The 20461-nt window shown below is 43.9% G+C and overlaps 1 protein-coding gene across 1 annotated transcript in view; it reads left to right on the top strand.

The window, feature by feature from the left end:
• Positions 1-99: 99 nt before the first annotated feature.
• kcna4 (potassium voltage-gated channel, shaker-related subfamily, member 4) overlaps positions 100-20461 on the top strand; it is a gene marked incomplete at its 5' end in the record, with an annotated part of 47349 nt that continues 26987 nt past the window's right edge. Inside the window, one exon of the mRNA XM_084018448.1 lies at positions 100-3369. Coding sequence (XP_083874574.1) covers positions 100-2184 — 2085 coding nt within the window. The 3' untranslated portion in view covers positions 2185-3369. The remainder of the gene's footprint in view (positions 3370-20461) is intronic.

The raw sequence follows: 20461 nt of genomic DNA, 5'->3' as shown, positions 1-20461 counted from the left end.
ACCGAGCAACAACTTTTATCCTCTGGCCTGCGTCCACGTCGCCCCGAGGCGGGTAGAGTATAAGCGCTCGCCCATCGGAGCCGCTCATTGACTTAAAAGATGGAGTTTGCCATGGTGGGTGCGGACGGCGGGTGCAATAGTCACCTGCCTTACGGATATGCCCAGGCTCGCGCACGGGAGAGGGAGCGCCAGGCTGCCCAGTCGAGAGCGGCAGCGGCGGCGGCCGAAGGTGGGTCCGGTGCGGAGGGAGGAGGAGGCGGCGGCGGCGGCAGCAGCGGCGGCGTGGGGGGGTCCACCACCTCCACCTCCTCCTCCTCGAGCGCTCATCTCCTTAACAACCGCCAGCATCAGTCTCGCGCCGCCTCCTCCACGAACGCCAACATCAGCAGCGGCGGTACCGCCTCGCGCCCCTCCTCCTCCTCCTCCTCCACCTCCTCGCAGCCGCCACAGCACCAGCAGGAGCCCGAGCAGCAGCAGAGAGTTCTCAGAGAGCGGAAAAAGCAGCGCGGCGTCGGACGCTGGAGACGCAGCCGGACGACTCTCGGCGGGGACCTGCGCCACTCGGAGCTGGCGCTGCTCGGATCCGAGGACGACATGATGATAGAGGAGGAGGAGGAGGAGGAAGAGGGGGCCGGGGAGGAAGAGGAGGAGGAGGGGGATGAGGGGGAGGAGGAGGACCGGGGAAGCAAGAGGTCGAGTTTTCTGTGTAACATGGATGATGAGGAGGAGACCGCGTCGCTCACGGACCGGCGGCCTCATTCCGGGTACGAGAACGTTTACAGCGAGTGCGGCTGCTGCGAGAGAGTCGTCATCAACGTGTCGGGGCTGAAGTTTGAAACTCAGCTCAAGACTCTCACGCAGTTCCCGGACACCCTCCTGGGAGACCCCGACAGGCGGATCAGATACTTCGACCCGCTGCGCAACGAATACTTCTTCGACCGGAACCGACCGAGCTTCGACGCCATTCTGTACTACTACCAGTCGGGGGGCCGGTTGAAAAGACCCGTCAACGTGCCGTTCGATATCTTCTCCGAGGAGGTGAAGTTTTATGAACTCGGCGACGAGGCGATCCTCAAGTTTCGGGAGGACGAGGGCTTCGTGAAAGAGGAGGAGAAGCCGCTGCCGGAGGACGAGTTCAAGCGTCAGATCTGGCTGCTGTTCGAGTACCCGGAGAGCTCGAGTCCCGCCAGGGGGATCGCGGTCGTGTCCGTGCTGGTCATAGTCATATCCATCGTCATATTCTGCCTGGAGACGCTGCCGGAGTTCAGGGATGAGAAGGAGTACCTGCAGCCGCGACACAACTCCACGCAGCCCGACCACGGATTTACTCCCTTCAACGACCCCTTCTTCATCGTGGAGACGGTCTGCATCATCTGGTTCTCCTTCGAGATCATCGTGCGCTTCTTCGCGAGTCCGAGCAAACCGGCTTTCTTTAAAAACATTATGAACTCAATAGACATTGTATCCATTTTGCCTTATTTCATAACTCTCGGCACGGACCTGGCGCAGCACCAAGGCAACGGGCAGCAGGCGATGAGCTTCGCCATCCTGAGAATAATCCGCCTCGTGCGGGTGTTCCGCATCTTCAAGCTGTCGCGGCACTCCAAGGGGCTCCAGATCCTGGGTCATACCCTGCGCGCCAGCATGAGGGAGCTGGCCCTCCTCATCTTCTTCCTGGTCATAGGCGTCATCCTGTTCTCCAGCGCGGTGTACTTCGCCGAGGCGGACGAGCCCACCTCGCAGTTCACGAGCATCCCCGACGCGTTCTGGTGGGCCGTGGTCACCATGACGACGGTGGGCTACGGCGACATGAAGCCCATCACCGTCGGCGGCAAGATAGTGGGCTCCCTGTGCGCGATCGCGGGCGTGCTAACCATCGCGCTGCCGGTGCCGGTCATAGTGTCCAACTTCAACTATTTTTACCACAGGGAGACCGACAACGACGACCAGGCGCCGGCGGTGGAGAGCATGCCCCCGGGCTGCCCGTATTTCCCGGACTTTTTAAGGAAATTCAAAGGCTCGCCCTCGGGCTCCTCGCTGGGTGACAAAGCGGAGTATATGGAGATGGAGGAGGGGGTGACGGAGTCGCTGTGCGGGCTGGACAAGAGCCCCAGTAAAGGGAATGGCACAGACATAGGCAGGAAAAACAGTACGAACTCCAAATCCATTCAGACGGACGTGTGATTACAAGTAGAGCTTCATTTCCCCCTTTTTTTCTTACAACAAAAAAGAAAAAAGAATATACGCCCTATAATGTATGCCCAACAGCAGGTGGTCCCCCCTCCCCCTTACCACGCGTTTTACGCACGCGTTTTACGCACGCTCCAGAGCGCACGCACACACGCACATACACACAGGTCACCAATTGGCAGGTTCAATGTTTCATTCTCTTCATCTCAGAAGATCCCCAAAGCCTCTCCACGACCTCTAGGGGCAATTATAATCGATATCTGATTCATTAATTCGTCTAACCTGTGCGGGCTTCCAAAATCGGACAAAAACAAAACACAATTAAAGTCTTAGACTAGACAGGCTATGCATTCGCACTTTATGAGTTTCATCCGTCAATAAGAGGAAGGGTAGGTAGATGGTCGTTTTTTGCTGTTATGCAACAAAGTTAAAAACTAAACGTGTTTGCACTAATGTAGAATCTGCGCTGGGTTTGGCTCGTTGATTTTTTATTTCAGAGACAGAAACTGTAGGCCATGCAAATGGCAATAATTTAGTCATCCTCTGACCACTTAGCTGAAGAATGTTTGAGTAACTTCCTCGGAGAGAGAGAGTGAACTACGGATATTAATAACCTCTCTCATATGCTGCCAATAAAAAAATGGACTCCCAATAAAGGGAAAAGCCTGAGACAGATAAAATACTTCTGTTAGTGTTCCAACACATGGACAAAAAAAATGATAAGACATCGCATTTAAGCAGCCATCAAATAAAAACCAGGGCTAGAATTATTTCTATGACATCCACACAAATATGCTGTTGTTTTCTCCACAAAGAGGCTTGTGTTGTTGACCCACCATGAGAGCTAAGCACAGGAAACTTCAGAGTTTAAAATAAAAAAAACAACATGGCTGGAGAAATGACTCGCCCCCGCCAGGTTTTTGTGTGTGGACAGGCTTGGAGCCCCCCCCCCAGTTTTATTTAAACCACCTCAAAAGACAATATCCCTTTACACGTGGACGCAGATGGAAAGCTTCAGCAAAAACTCTGTTGTGGAAACTCATCAGAGGGGAGTTTGCGAGCGACTTCCTCGCCTGTCCGCTGGACTTCGTGCACAAAGTTTCTTTTTTTGTTCTTTCTCAAGAGGACTATGATTATGTCCGAGCTCAGAGGATCTCCGGGATGTGGACGTCTTCCAAGGTATGTAGCCTGCAGTTGGTGTGTGACAGAGATGATGAAAACAACTATGGCAGAGCCAGAAATACAGGAATGCTCCTGAAATATCCCAAATATGGCAGTGGTTTCATGCCAACTTTACATTATGTAGCATATTTAATGAAACCTCGTCCAAAAATATCTTACACACGATTACGCGTGCGTAAAATATTTTATTATTATTGATTGTCTAAGGGGACATTGGGGCAGTGTGCTAAGAACGGATGCCAAACGTTTTTGGAAGATTTACCAGAAATGATTTTGTGGCTCATTAATAGTTGTCTAAAATGATGCAGTGGTTATTGTTTAAATAACTTTGCTACAGAGCTTACTCCCTGCTTGATGCATCAAAATGTGATTGATTATTGTTGTTGTTTCTTATTTTAGTTGCCTTGTTCCGTCGGTGTTCTCTGCTGCCTTATTAATAGGGATTCTCACCTTCCACAGCAGGTGTAGCACGAGGACACTGTGGCCAACAGAGACATAATATATCGTTTCACTACATTTATCACCAGCAGTTTTATGGTTTTAAATGTGAAAAGTTAGACTTCTTTTTCTTTTGACCCCCCCCCCCCTCTCCATTCAAACATGCCTCGATTGGCTGCAGATTAATGCATGTGCAGAGTTTATCAAGGCACGTTTCTCTGTGCTCGCCTTTGAAGCTCAGTTTCAGGATCTGTGACACAGCTAGTTTGGAGCCAATCGTGGTCCAAATAATGTATTGAAACATAATGTGTTGTGGAAACGTGAGGCCCCCAGTGCACAGACACTCAGAGTGGACATTAAAGACAAGTAAAGGTCATCATGTGTTATAATTATCTGCATATTCACTGATTTGTTTTTTTCCCTTATGCCTTATAATCCACAAACATCCTGAACTGTATGGGTCATGTATGTTGAGAAAAGGTCAGGAAAACATTAGAATTGTTGCCCTCAGAAAGGTCAAAAACCAAAATGTTACTTCGTAGTGTCATAAGTGGTTTTTTTTTTATCCCGATTCCTGATAAAATGTTAAATGTTATGAATATGCCCACTTGTGTCACTATCAGTGGGCATTCATAGCAGCCATGGGACGATATGACAATATCATGTCACGACTATCCTGGCCAAAATAATTATCCCATAATCATCAAAATGTACTTAAAACATACTGGAGTCCCGTTACAAACAGATAAGACATCTTGTTTCTTAGTGAACATGATATTTAGTGAAAAAGCAATGAAATAACCTGAAGTGAGAAGATCATAAATCATCAGGTCTGCCTGCATTAATAAATAAAAACGTGTGTATGCGATCCTCTCCCTCCATCAGGCTCCTCGGCACATGATCACTGCATCAGCACATAATACGTTATTGCACTGTTTATATCCTCAGATGAACTATTCATACAGGATATATACAACACCTGCACCCCATACACACACACACACACACACACACACACAACCAAACACACACACACACACACACACACACACACACAACCAAACACACACACACACACACACACACACACACACCCACACGACCAAACACACACACACACACACACACACACACACACACACACACACCCAAACACACACACACCCAAACACACACACACACACACACGACCAAACACACACACACACACACGACCAAACACACACACACACACACACACACACACCCAAACACACACCCAAACACACACACACACACACACACACACACCCAAACACACACACACCCAAACACACACACGACCAAACACACACACACACACACACACACACAGACACACACACACAACCAAACACACACACACACACACACACACACACACACACACACACACACACATGACCAAACAGACACACACACACACACACACACACACACACACACACACACCCAAACACACACACACACACACACACACACACAACCAAACACACACACACACACACACACACACACACACACACACACACACACACACACACACACACTCACACACACCCAAACACACACACTCACACACACACACACAACCAAACACACATGACCAAACACACACACACAACCAAACACACACACACACACACACACACGCACACACACACACAACCAAACACACACACACACACACAACCAAACACACACACACACATAAACACACACACACACACACACACACACACACACACACACACAACCAAACACACACACACACACACACACACACACACACAACCAACCAACCAAACACACACACACACACACACACACACACACACAACCAACCAACCAAACACACACTCACACACACACACACACACACCCTGGCACGGTGCCAGCTCCTCTCGATACCTCACACTTAACACTTACATAATGTGGCTTATGGCGAGAGGCGCCATCCAAAACATTTTGTGAGCGAAGTGTGTGGGTCAGGCATATTTTTCTCGGGCCCGTGAAGCTGCTCATGGCCACGTGAACCGCAAAGTCTTTGTAGTGCAGATTTAGACCATATGGCCGAGCCATGTGACAAAGTGAGAGTTATTTATGGTTATTTCTCAAAAGGTATTCGGCGCCTGTCAAGAGGACGCGGAGGAGAGGTGGAAAGAAAGGGAGCGTGCAGCGCTTTAATGTCAGACAAGGTTGTGTAATAATAGTGTGAGTCGAGTTGAGTCGAGCAACAGGAAGTTCAATCGCCGGTTTTGCTAATCAATAGTTTGAATCAGTTAGACACAGACTTTTGCTGATTGTAGCTTCTCCAGTGTGATCGTTTGTACTTCTGGGTATTTTGGTCCTTGTTGTTTACAATGCTCCACTCATTGTGCAAATATCAGTCAACCACAGCGATTCAAGTTCTCCTGGAGAATGAAATCTGACGATCAGAGGCACATTTGTACGACACAGATCAGTAGCTGGATTACCAGCCGGGCAGAGTGGGCAACTTTCAGGCTTTTTATGTCGATTACAAGGTTGTACTGAGATCTGTTTGGTAATAAAAAACTCTCAAGCACAATTTAAAACAACTGGAAATGTAAGGACCCTAAAGTGGCTCCTGTATCTTAAAGAGGCCTTTCCTTTAGTGTGTTACATCGTTTTTGTGTGAAAGGTCTCCGGAGTGTCAGAGCTGAAAGTCGATTCCCGGAGTGAGTTACTCTCCCACACATAAACTCTGCTCCTTAACGGCTTCAAACACCTCAATTCAAATCCTGCCTTTTCTTCCATAAAGTGGTGACATCACCAAACAATACATTTGCATAACATCAGCTGCTAGCTGCCTCAAACAACGCTAGAAAACAAGAGCTTGAGAAGATGCTGTTTTCTGCTGTGAAAACGTAAATGTCCTTCGTATGGATTTCCAAAGGAAGAGGAGTTGAACGAATCAAAAATGTAAAAAAATAAGATTTTTCCAACCATAGTGTTCAGCCTCTCTGCAGTGTTTTGGAATCTGGAAATTGCAAACATTCACTAAATTAACCAGAATATAACAGAAGAGCATGTGTCTGTTTGCCAGGCCACCTTTTCACATAGCGATAATGGTTGGTAGCTGGCAAAAAGCCTCATTGACTAAAAGGCAGAACAGCTCCAGAGTCCTCCGAGCCCCTATTATTGTCTCAGAGTTAATCAGATCTTCTCCAACTGTGTCCGTTAAACACAACAGGTCAGTGTTCAGGGTTTTCACGGTGGTCACCACGCTGGCTTCTAAATATATTAGAGGCATCGCACGCCCCTCGGGTCCACATTGAAACGTGCTGCTCTGCATAACAGAAGCCAAATTGTGCTGACAACCAGAGGTCAAAGTCACAGCCGACCCTGCTGACAAAGGGCTCATTTCGGGGCCAATCAGAAAAATGTCTCCTACCTGCAGCCAGGACATCCATCCATCCATCTTCTACACCTGCTTAAGCCTGTTCAGGGTCGCGGCCGTGCTGGAAGCCGTCCCAGTAGACTGGGAGGGAGGCAGGGAACACTCCGGAGGGGCTGCCAGTTTCTTCATGGAGCCAAAATAAAGACAGACAAACTCATTTTCACTCCTGAGGAGAACTAAGAGCTTCCAGTTAACCTGAGATTATGACATCGACTCCTACACGCCAAGCTAAGACTAACACGGCCTAATGCAACAGTCCTGCAATAAACCCTTCATGATGCTATAATGTCCAGTTATGCAGAACTTCACGTCTTATTTTGAAGGCTTGAGTTTAATGTGGAAATAAATGTGTTGTGTTATTCGGAGAGTTGATCAAGTTTATATCCGTGAAGGTAAACCACAGAAAATACTAGAAACACATAGCGCTAAAAGACCATTATAATACACCACAAAAACAGCTCCCACAAATAAGTGAACACCTCACGTCATACCGTATAGTTAATAAATCACAAATCTCTGCAACATAAGATTCTCTGCATGGATATTGTATTAGATAGAACTTCATAATCTCTTCATGTAAAATTTAAGGTTTGGTCCAGAGTTGAGAATTGATGATGAAATGTAGTGGCAAATTGTTACTGTCGTCACAGACTCAGCGTTTTGACTTATTCTTATTACTTATTATGTTTTTAATTCTTAAAGGCATAGCACACCTAGTATTTGTGTAGTTATTATGGCGGATTCGATTAGAGCTTCCTTCCTTTAAAAAAACAAAACTCCAAACATTTTTACAATGTTTGCAAGCTTGCGGCCCTCTTCTTCCCTGCCTCCGCTGACGCATCGCCACTTTTCCCGCCACCACCATAGTGTGAAACCACTGGCAGGAATGTGCACCGGGTCACTTTGTGGATTGGTGTGGGCGTCTTTGTGCTCGTGGCGAGCGAAACGGGAACCCATGCATCAAAACATTGCTCCATAGTAGTGATGGAAGATTAATTTATATATCGGAATAAGTACCAATGCAAGTTAAAGTCCTGCATTCAAACTCCCACTTCCTTTAAGTACACTACTTGAGTATATGTACGTTTTATACTGCTGCTCCACAGTGGTCAATAGAACAACAGCTCATATTTTTGCTGTGTTTTCTGTGTTTTTTTTCCATGTGGTTGTACAGCAATGACAGCGCCGGCTGTGTACAGTAATATCAAGTGCATTACCTCGATACTTCATAGTGTTTTAAAGGTGTAAAGTGTGCCAACGTAAGTCACCGACGGCCTGTAGGGGAACATCGAATCAGCACATGATTGCACACAAAAAAACAAACAAACGGTTAAATGTTAGGAATTTGAGCAGGAAAGTTCTTTCCCCCACTTAACCAGGTAATTTTCTTTCATAAATGTAATGATTTTATGGAAAAATCATTAATCAAGAAAAATAACTTTGGCTGGAACAACATAATAATGCATGTTTGTTTAAAGAGTGCAGCGCTTTAAGGTAATTACTGTAAATGCTCTGTTTATAGATGAGCCGTCATACCTCACGATAAGGTCTGTTCCTCAGACGTAACCAAAGCAACACAAAAAGACAACAACAACAAAACCCAGTGGCATGTCTCACCATTCACGTGTCCTTCCAATACATTCATCAGGACCGATACAGGCCTGTCAGCTAAAGCTGCGCTGCCAACACACATAATACACGATCCCAGCTGTTGTCATCATGAAAGTATTTACGATAATTGTTGTCCCCTTTAAAAAAAAATGAGCCGGCTTGAGTTACCTTCTTGTGGAATCATTAACAAATGCTTCAGTGAGCACCGGATTCATCCATCAATTTCAACTCAAGAAAGTGATCCGCTGTGCAAACATGAAAGAGGGAGCCAAAAGCAGCAGGAAGCGAGACGAAGCTGGCCGACCTTAACGAGGCCACGCACACCGGTCACATTTAGGATTAAGCCAAAAGACACAAAAGTAAAAATTGTTGGTCCCAACATGTCAAATATCGATGTTTGGTCGGCGACCCTCAGCATCCGATACAGACCAAGGAGGCAGCCTTTAGCATCAGTATTAGACGCAACTTGAAGTAGGATTGGTGCGGTCAAACAAACCCAAGGACTTTCACCAAGAAGACCAATGTTACAGTCAATGTTGATTTATTTTGTCACGTCAGCCGCTAGCGTCATGCCCTTGCGTCATGTGAATTTAACAACATCACCACAAATGTCTTTTGAAGTCAGGCAGTGTTTCTATACTCTAAGTTCTAAGTTGTTTTCTGTTAAGTGTTGTCTGTCATAGTGTGTCTGTAAGTCGTGACGATAGTCTGTCTTCTCCATTTTCTACCTTCTTAAAAAATGAAATACAATGTCTGAAGCTATTAGCCTCAATCTTTTGGAAGAATATAATTACTGTAGCTATCGAGCTGTAGCTTCACTTTCACCGAGCCTCCAGGAAGAGTGCTGGGCTTCGAAAACAAATTTTACTTAGTGGCCAAACAATGGAATTGCAACTTCCAGGTCCATCATGTGTGGGCCCAAAAAGACTTCTTCCCATTGACTTTCATTGAGAAAAAGACATCTTCTTGAGGAAAATCAACCAAAGTATGATTACTTGTATAGCCCTTTGGGACATAAAAGTTGTGAAATGTACTAAATCTCTATTCATGCAATCCAGTTCTCTTTATACACCCATGGTAACGTTAGCTTAGCTTAGCTAGCTACAGATGAAACATTTGTTATTGCAGCCAGCAAACTCAACAATCACTAACCAGAAATAAGATCTATGTTTGTGTTCTCTTTTTTTTTGTTCTATTAACACGACTTTGGACTGAGAACTGCATGTGTACAGTGGAAGAAAAAAGTTGCACAAGTTGTCCTCATTGCCCAACTAACTGGTTCCAGGGTAACGTCATGCACGTGACAAAGACCTTTTGTCACCACACACTTTCCACGTAAACCAAATGTTCATGGCCCAGAGTGACGGTTAATAAAGCAAACTCAGGACTAAGCCTCGGTGTAAGATTAAACCGGCTCACGGTTTCCATGTAGCGCTTACACAATGTCTCTCTATTGAAGGATAGCAACCTGATTCTTCTGCACGACTCCACCGTATCCTCCCGATCTGTCAGGCTTTATTGTGTCGCTTCATTATAGATGTATACGCTGCATTGCTAATTAAACATACGCCTCCACAAACAAATCAGCTTCTATGCTCGCACCTTGTGAGCTATACGCTGTTTTTTAATCATCGTAGTTACATTTGTAAGATTTGGTTTTATAGGCGTCAAAATGATGGCAAATAAATAATAATATAGATCAATATTTACAATCTGATGAGGGACACCACTGTCGGATTACCTGCGGTACACACGGAGGTATGTGTGGTCAAATTGTTGATTAAGTTTGCCGTCACACACACACAAACACAATCTGGGGCAACAGAGGATTACAGATTTGTTATGGCATTGGGAAAGGTAAGCATTTCAAAGATTTGTCATATCAAGTTTAGGCTATTTTTTTTTCTCCCCTCATTTTCCAGAGTGCCACCTAAAACCCCGCAGCGTTGCAGCTTTTTATGAACAAGCGTGAGATTTTGATTAAATGGAGCAGCTGCACAACCGTTAAAAAAAGTTTTCTATCCCGCTCCGTGTGAAGATGAGCCGGTGAGCGGCGGCCCGGCGTCCTGCCGGCCCAGTAAACTTTTCAGGGGTGGCAGATGCTGATCACTCTGTGGGATTCATGAAAGCTGTGTGTGTCTGCGGAGGGATCTCGATAGCCAGGGATGCACTTTAGGACTCATCGGTAGTAAAATATATTAGATAGATTCAGCTCCCCGAATGTCACCTTTAAGTTCATGGGCTGAGTTTCTCTGGTTTAAACAGTTTGAAACTCTTTGGAGCAGCAGGTCGACCAGCTTTTTTAGGACCGATTGATTTTTACTTAAAGGTCATATTAATAACATTTTTATTTAAATTAATGATTAAAAAAAAAAAACATCCACAAAGCTATTAGAAAAGGTGCAGAATCAAAGTATCACTTCTTGAGAAACATTTTTTTGATTAGTAATTAATCATTTTAAAAAATGTTGATGGGTCCAAAATGAATGTTTTTTTTGTTTTTTTTTTACCTCTGAGTAGATGTGTACGGCTTCAAGCAAGGCTTGTGAGCCAATAGAATCACGACATTGGTATCACGTGGTCTCTCTGCATAGTCAGGGGTCAAGAGTCTTTGGGGTGGCCAGTTAGTGTGGAAAAAACAGGAAAATGAGTTTTGAATAGTTTAGATGTCAAATATTCACAGGAAAGTATTTCTAATTTTTGTGTAATTTATTCTCATTGTACGTTCACAAACTATCACTTTGTTTGGAAAGTGAGTCACACATTTAGTTTTATCAAAGCTGAACTTACTTCGTAGTGTAAAATAACTCAGTATATGCAAATGTGGTTGCACTGCCTTGTCAAAAGCCTCAATCCATTATTGATTCATTTGATTTTAATCTTTGTTTGCATAATCTCCCATTGGATCAGTGGCTATCAGACCTGCGGTTAAGTGCCGACCGTGTGCCGTTATAACAGCTTTATCTAAAAATACCTCCTGATTAGATTAGACAACAGACAAATTCTCCTTTTCCCCCCCGGTGCACCAAGGACTCGTGTAGGACGAACCAAGCCTCACGACGCGTGGACGGCGGCGTCCGGCTGCACGTCACATTAATGTGCCGTCATCGTCTACGTCGGTAGTTTTTTTTAATTTTTGACAGCATTTCGATTTCAATCGCAGGCGACAAACTGAACTTCTAGGATGTTTTCTTCAATGAACACGTGCTCTTTGAGCATACACTGCTGAATAATGGAACCCAAATAACATGAGTAGGCTTTAGAGGGGGCCCTGACTAATGATGAGTCATATTACATTATTAATGTAGGCTTGCTATATTAGGACACAGCATACGTACATCTCATGCAGCTCCATGTTGGATTTCCATTTCTCGTGAACGTTAAACTGCGCTGTGAACATGTTAAAGCAGCAGGTGTTTTAATCAAAAATCTTTTCTTTCTGCTTCCACTTCTTAAGACAGGGCATTAAATTGAATGATGAGGAATATCGTTAAAACTAAAAGGTCCTTTAATGAATGTTGTTTGTCGTTATTGGTAAACTCAGCTGATTGCTGATCCAGCCTGCAAATCGACTACGTGGTTTCTATAAATCCCATTTATCGCAAGTGAACCTGCACCAGGACAGACAGCAGACGGACCGAGTGGACGCCTTAAGACCCCCTTGAATCCATCAGGTGGACAGATGTAGGACTCCGGTGGGACGATAATGTTGCTTCTCGTCTCCTGGGTGTGTAAACAGGCCGCTGCTTGCTAACACATTCGCTATTCGAACCTTACAATGTAATAGCACGTCAGGGGCCGTGTATCCGTCACCTTGTTTAGGGGCCCTTAATGGCTGAAAGTCCATTAGTGCCTCTTTAAATCACAGCTCTGCTAACAGGTGCAGCAGTTGAGCAGTTTTGATGGTGACATGCGGTGCTTAGCCCGCTGCTAACGTCAGCCGATTCATCATCCATCGCCAGTTTGACTGAGCGAGACGTCGGACATACGAGATGATTTACGCCACCTTTCACACCCATCAAAAATTCGTTTTTCCCCGGCGGGGGATCTGTCCAGACGACCGTCTCCTCTCACGGTGCAGCAGCTTAACGGCTAACTGTTAGCAGCAGCGCTAAAAGCTGGATACACCAGTTAAGGCAAGAATAAAACTGTACATTAACTAGGAAATCTTCATCCTCAGTTCTCCCCGACTTCCCGACTCCTTCTAGCTGCAGTTCGTAGTACATCGAGTACACTCCAACATTAGCAACAATCCCTCTTCTAGCGTCTATCTTTTTCCCACCCAAAAAAAAACCCTGTTTGGTTTTTATCGCATTCCTGCTTTACAGTCTGTCAGATAGCAGCAGCTGGACAAAAAATATTTCAATGATTACATCTCGCACGGCTTGATGGCGCTGCCAGCGAGCGCTGGATCACCATTATCCAGCAGACATTACTGACTGACTCACTCGTGGTGCTAATAAAGAGAAAGATAACTTCAAGATTTGGATCAAATCAGAGCATTTTTACATCACTGTGTACAAGTTCAGTACTGGGGCGGGGGAGGGGGGGGTTTCCAGTTCTGGACAACCATTAATGTTAAATGCTGATAGGTAACATCCAGTTATGTAAGTGCCACGTGAGCCGTCAACATCAATTCCAGTCAGACGACCTCGAGTTTCACCCCGTGGTCCGTCTAGGCCGGCGTGGACACGGAAAACACAAATCCTAGATGAGCCTGGATCAAAGGGGGGAGGGGGGCCTCTCCTCCTGTATCGATCACTGTTATGTAAACTTGAGCCCAGCTCTTCAACAATAAAGGTTTTTTCTTTGTTCGTCTGTTTTGTTACCTGCCCGAGCATCGATTGGTCGTGCTGGAAAATGGCTGCCACGACCAGAACCTCCACAGACCTCGTCTCCCACTCGTTCTCTCTGCTCTCCTGCTTTGGAGCGACTACATGCTTTTATGCGGAGTGACTAACGCTCGCTCTAAAGAGCCCCGGGTGCATCGCGCTGTGTGTGTGCACGTGCACGTGCACACGCAAACGCTGTACGCGACCAATCAGCGTGCCGGGGCTCGACTCGCTCACATGAAGATGAGTCAGTTTCGTGGTCTGCAAAGGCCGAGATCCCCCCCACATACACACACGCTTCATCTCGATCTGTGCAAACGGTTTGATTCGTAAGAGTAACTGTGGAAGAGTAAATTCATGTCAGGACACCCCGGGGTGAGAGACTGCGTGAGGAGGCTGGAGGTGAGACTGACGAGCGCAGAAACGATAACATTTGCCGCCTGTTTTTATACTCAAAGAGTCGGGAAATTGAGTCGAGGTGGCGGTTTCTTCACGTTCATTCAAGAAGACATTTTAATTAGTACAAAAATGTAACTGCTCCTGCTTCTTTTATTATGAATCATTATTCTAAGATAGTCTAGCAAACACCTGATCAACCAGCGCTGGTGCTCACCTTCACATCTGTCGGTGGCTGGAGGAACGCCTCACCTCTACCCGTCTCTGGTCATCATTATGTGGGTGTGACCATCAGAGTTCAGCATCTCACAGCAAGAAGGTCCTCGTCTATAATGGATATAATGGATAAGATTTACTCGGCAGTGATAGATTTGCCTGGAACTTCTATTTTAACACGGAGGGCCCAGCTTTGTTACTGTGTGTTTGTGTTTAAAGGGTAGCATCCTGATATCTTAGCCCCTTAATAAGGAATTGTTCACTGGTTAGTGAAGGTGAAAGCAGCTTTCTAAAGGAACCTCATATCTGGGGTTTCGCCCGTCGCCTCTCTCCTCTGGGCATTGTAAACAGACATAGAAAGCCGAGGGAAACAAAGAGTATTTTACAAAAAAGCCAGCCAAGGGGGAAATCATCGCAGCCAATTTTTACACACATTATTTTTTGTTATCTTTATTATTAGTATCTGTTTTTCCAACTCAGTCAAAGAGAAATTAGGTTTGCATACAACACCCCCCCAAATAATGTGATAGGATACTGCTGCCTTTTTCTTTTTCTTTCTGAGAGAAGAAAGCTCTAACTCTTCCCCACACAGACCTTGTAGAGTGGATTTTGGGAGTATGAAGCGCAGCAGTTTGACTCCCGAACACTTTGGTTAAGGTTAGAAAAACGTGGTTTCGGTGAAATGTTGAAGTCTTTCTCCTCACGCTTCAAGTGACACTTTTTCTGCATAAATCCAGGACTAAAAGCTTTCCGTAACCTCAAACAGGTGCCTAAATATAGCTCCAACAATGTGAGGAAATATTATCGTTCTTGCTGAGAGTTAGATGAGAAGATTAACACCAATCAAGGCTATCGCTAGCTACCGTGTAACTGAGCCCCCAATCAAGAAATAGTGTAGAAAGTAAACAACAAATTAGATTTAAGCACGGAATCCAATAAATAAGACATAATGGGTTAATTAGTGAGCTTTAGAGGTTCTGGTAGGTTGATTTGGTTATAGTTTGTTTAGCTAACTCTTCAGCAACAAATACACGATTGTCTGTCCCAAAATGTGCTACACTATGACATTGCAAGTGCAGATAGTGAAACAAGTACATCCTCAGTGAACATCTAGCTGATGCATTCACTTTCACTATTTTGCAACTCAGCAGATACATGAACTATTCTTCATGTTCAGTCGATTAAAGCATTTTTATAGCCATATAAGTTGTATTTGTAAGCAAAAAACGTAAAATAATAATTATATCAGAATTGACTGGGTTTTTGGTGTTGCATTATCATATTTTGGGGGTTTGGACTGATAAACAATTGCCTTGTGCTATAAAGGATACTGTAATGATATTTTTCCCTGTTATGATGTCAGGTTAGCCCATAATGAAAATAATCATTAGATGAAGCCCTACTGTAAATTATCTGTACATAATAGAACTTGTGGAAGAAGGGGGATGTGTTTTCTAGAGTGGGACAGGCTGTTTTTTATTAAAACGTACATGTTCTTATTAAGATGAAGCTTCGGGACTCTATGATGTTGCAGGGTGCTGGTTGAAGTGAACGGCTGTAAATCCCCGAGCCTCTCTGGTATCGGTTCCGGTTTCACTTGAGCTGCCACTTCTGCTCAAACAACTGCTCCTTCTGTCTCCTGCAAATATCTTGTTGAATGTAAAGTGGAGACCTGTGTGATTAACCAAACTGCTGGTTCGCTGGTTCCCTCAGTGGCACTTTGTAGCCTTCATCCGGTCTACCTCTCTTTGATGGCATAACTCTCACACTCGGCACCCTCCCACCGGCTTTTTTTAAACATTTTAATTCACTGCAGATGGAATGTATTCATGCTCCTTCACCTCTCATTCAGATAATTTGTTATCGTGCCTTTCTGCTCCTCATCTCATCTCTCTCTCTGCTGATTCTCTCCAATTAACTCGTTCTCGATGGCTTCTCTCCAGCTTTATTTTTCTGTCCTGATATACCGGTATGTGAATTAATAATGCTTTTGTTAAATGAGCGAGTGTGAGTCTGGCGTCAAGCTTTGCAACGAAAATATCTGCAAGTTTTAGATTAATAGTTAAGTACTTGCCTGGTGATGCTTTAAACATTATAATGTAGCAGGACATGAATAATGCAAACAGCTATTTTCACTGGGTTGAATCGGTAATTCCCTTTGTTTATTTGGTTATTCTCTCATTGATCTGACATCCGTTAGAAGCGTACCTGCTTGGCCTGCTTTTCTGATATAGTTATGTTTTCATACATTTACCAGTTGATTTTTGTAAATGCCACGACATGTGATGTGGAAATATTCCTCCCAGTGGACAACTGTTAGCAGTTTTGGCTTCGCTCGTACCTCCCAGGGTAAAAAAGAGAAAAAAGAAGAAGAAGGTCTCTATGTTCAAGGGACTCTGCAGTTTAATTTTCCTTGGGCCAGGTCCACGCAGCTATTTTGGAAGCGTCTCGCTGACGTCTGTTGGATTATGCAGAAAAACCACAACGTCCTCTTTTAGGATTTTTTTGTTTTACTTCTCAGGCCACTAACAGTAAATCCTTTCTCCCTCCAGCCAGCTCCTGGTTTTATGCAGTCATGGTTTTCTGCCTCTTCGTTAGACGTTTGACTCTGCAGTTGGCAGATTTAAATTGCTACCGCATTACTGATGGAAAATTCCAATTAATTTCCACTGTTAACAAATGGTTGATTTGTTGATTTTTCCTGCAGCCACTTTATCTTCTTCTTTGTGTGGGCCGGAGATCTTCTGCACATGAATATTTAATTAAAGACAATTAAAGACTGAATGAGAATACACCAGTGTGTTGCATTGCTAATATATTAGAAAATAGACAAAGTGAATTAGATCATTCCTGTCATTTTAATATCATTCAGATGTCCCTCATTTTTTACTGCATTTCAGAATCTGTACTTCAGATTAAACTGAATTTTATAGCCTCTAAGTGTGCAAGGTGTGAACCGCTTTCTTACAACCTCGGTAATTGGAACTAGTAAATCTGTCATCAGGGCAGATAAATATCGCCATAATCTCTTCGTTCACACCGTTCATGTAAAGTGGCCTAATAATCTCAGCTGCTTTACCTGGCAGTATAAAATAAACTCATTTAAACAGGACTGCAATGATCGGAGGATCGGTATCAGGTTTGGTCAGACTTTTAAAGGAGGAGTCAAAAATGAAAAGATTCCAATATTGAGAGTATTAATACGTAGAAGCTCATAACTCTGTCGTTATTTATTCAGATGTAGCCTCTGTGCTACATTCACGGAAAAATAAATTGAATATTTAATTTTAACTATTTTTGGATTAATAGCACAGAATTACAAAGACATAAGAGGGTGATAATGTGGTCCAGTTTATCTGCTGCAACTCATCACTGCTAGTTGGAGGATAGAAAGATGTGTGAGTGAGTGAATGAGTGAGTGAGTCAGTGAGTGAATGAAAGTATTTTAATTATGAATGGATGAAGTGTGAGTGAGTGTTTGGAGGGGAGAATGTAACAGTGAATGAGCGAGAGAAGTGAATGAATAAGTCAACAAGTGGAGAACTGACCGACTGAATGAATGAATAAAAAGAGCTGCAGAATAAATGAATAACTGGAAGGGTGTGTATGAAAGAATGTATGAAAAATGATAAATTATGAATGAGTGAGTGGCATTCATAGCAGATAGTAAAGAATGAATGGGTAAGAATGAGCAGGTCAGTCAGCAGTGTCAGCAGAGTTTGTGAATGAAAGAAAGGATGAATGAAAATATACAGTGTCTAAATGTGAATGAGAGATTTGATGTATTTATGTATATCAACGTGTTTGACTAGCAGTTTATGAAATTATGCATTATTATTATTATAATACATTTAAATCAGTTGCATAAAAGCACAGAAAAAAACCCGTCCCTTGACTGTCTTCTAAATTCCCATGAATGCTTAAATCCCACGTAGCACACAGTCCAACACGTGATATCTCTGCTGGCACAAACGTTGATTTTCATTACTGTAACACCCTATAATCAGTGTCAGATTCTTCCTCCATAACTAAAATCCCTCTCTACACACGATGAGCTATATTTTTTCTTCTAGTGCAGTGTGTCAGCATGTGGGGAAAGACATATTATTAGTTATCTCAGTGTTTGCCTTTGTGGGTTTCCTGTGAGCTAATTGGAGGCCTCCCATGTGTCCCAGCTGAAAAACTGCACGGTTAAAAATAGGTACAGCATTTCCTGCTGTGCCAACCATGAGATCTGTTTAGAAGAGACCCCACCTTGGTTCTGCTTGTTAATTCCAGTGGTGGCTGCTGCAGCTAAAATAGAGCAGTCTGGTACAAATGCCAGCAAAATGTATTATGAGTGCTGTAATGTTAAAAAAAAAAACAATGGAGTATTGTAAAAAAATACCACAACAAAACAAAAATCTGTTGACTGAATCGTACATTCATCCCAGGATCTGTGGAAGCCCAGAGGCGACTTATTAATAAACTCATAATGTGAACTTGAAAATGAAATGTAATGTGTTATTTGAGTAATAAAACAAAAGATTTAAAATTGTAGCCTGCTGTGCAGCAGAAAATATTTAGATGCTTATTATTATTCAAAAACAAAATTGCAATATCAACAATGCTCATGATTTCCTTTCATGGAAGCAAAAGAGTGAAAATGCAGACCTGCAACACACAGACCTTTGATGTTTAAATACTTAACCTGCTTTAAAGTGGACAATATTCTAATGGAATAACCTGAACCTTCAGAACCGTACTAACCAGAACCTTACTAACCCCAACTTTACTAACCAGAACCTTACTAACCCCAACTTTACTAACCAGAACCTTAATAACCAGAACCTTAATAACCCGAACCTTACTAACTCGAACCTTAATGACCTGAACCTTATTCACCAGAACCTTACAAACCCCAACTTTACTAACCAGAACCTTAATAACCCGAACCTTAATGAACCGAACCTTATTAACCCGAACCTTAATGACCTGAACCTTACTAACTAGAACCTTATAAACCCCAACCTTACAAACCCAAACTTTACTAACCAGAACCATAATAACCCAAACCTTAATGACCTGAACCTTACTAACCAGGGCCCGGTTTCCCGATAACGTCCACTCTTAGCGCGCTACGAAGACTCCTACGTTATGACTTACCAAAGTTGTTTACCTCTGTAGTCGTGGTTCCCGAACGGTCTCTTAGGAGTCTTCTTAAGAAACACTCCTTACGTCGTACGTACACGGCGCTGTCCAGAAAGAAAGTGCTGAAATCGATTGCTCAGAGTTTGATTTTCCATTTCATGCGCAGGTGTATGACAGCATTATATTATAAAATGTAGGCTATTGCAGTGTTTGCGAATAAAACATTGCTAGAAATCCTTCTAGGCCTAAACATTTATTTAGGTCGAACTTACTACCATAGCCTATACTGATTTAAAAAAAATATTATAAATATAGAAACAGCGGGGGAGATTGAGCCAATTACAGCCTTAATTACATGCATATTTGTTGCCGTTGTAGTCGAAACTTATGCAATATAGCCGCGTCGGTCAATATATTCATGGGATTGAAGTTGATCCTTATGAATTATGTATACCAACGGCTCCGAGACGGCGATGTCTTTGGTCCAGCTACTTCTGAGGTTGAGGTAAAGCTTAGCCTTGTGATGAAATGCATGCACATTTAATTTTTATTTTCTTCATGAATGACTTAAAACCACTGGTGAAACACAACACCGGCAATGTGCAGTTCCATGCGCAGCAGGGATTTCTGGATTACCGTACAGTGGCGTCGACTAGCGTCAGGAGCTGTAACATCACTACGGTGGAGCTAAGAAGGCTCTAAGAGCGCTCCAGACCACTCTTACCAACGTGTGACGTACGAAAGAGATTCGTAGCAAAGAACGTTTCGGGAAACACGCGAAATGTTAAGTAGGAACTCTAAGTAGGGGTTACGAATGACGTAGCGTTAAGAAGGCTTTAAGAAGGCTTCGGGAAACCGGGCCCAGAGCCTTACTAACCCGAACCCTACTAACCCGACCACAGTAACCCTCCTAACCCGAATGGTACTGGAGGTTTTCTGCACACTGCTTGGAAATGGAGACGTCCTTTCAGACGATAGTCATGGATCAGACAGTGTGACTAAGCAGATTTGATCCACTGATACAAGC

The sequence above is a fragment of the Eutrigla gurnardus genome (genome assembly GCF_963514095.1).
Source record: "Eutrigla gurnardus genome assembly, chromosome: 1".
In the NCBI taxonomy this organism is placed as follows: domain Eukaryota; kingdom Metazoa; phylum Chordata; class Actinopteri; order Perciformes; family Triglidae; genus Eutrigla; species Eutrigla gurnardus.
Note: the sequence above shows the minus strand (reverse complement) of the source record. Positions and strands in the feature narration are given on the sequence as shown.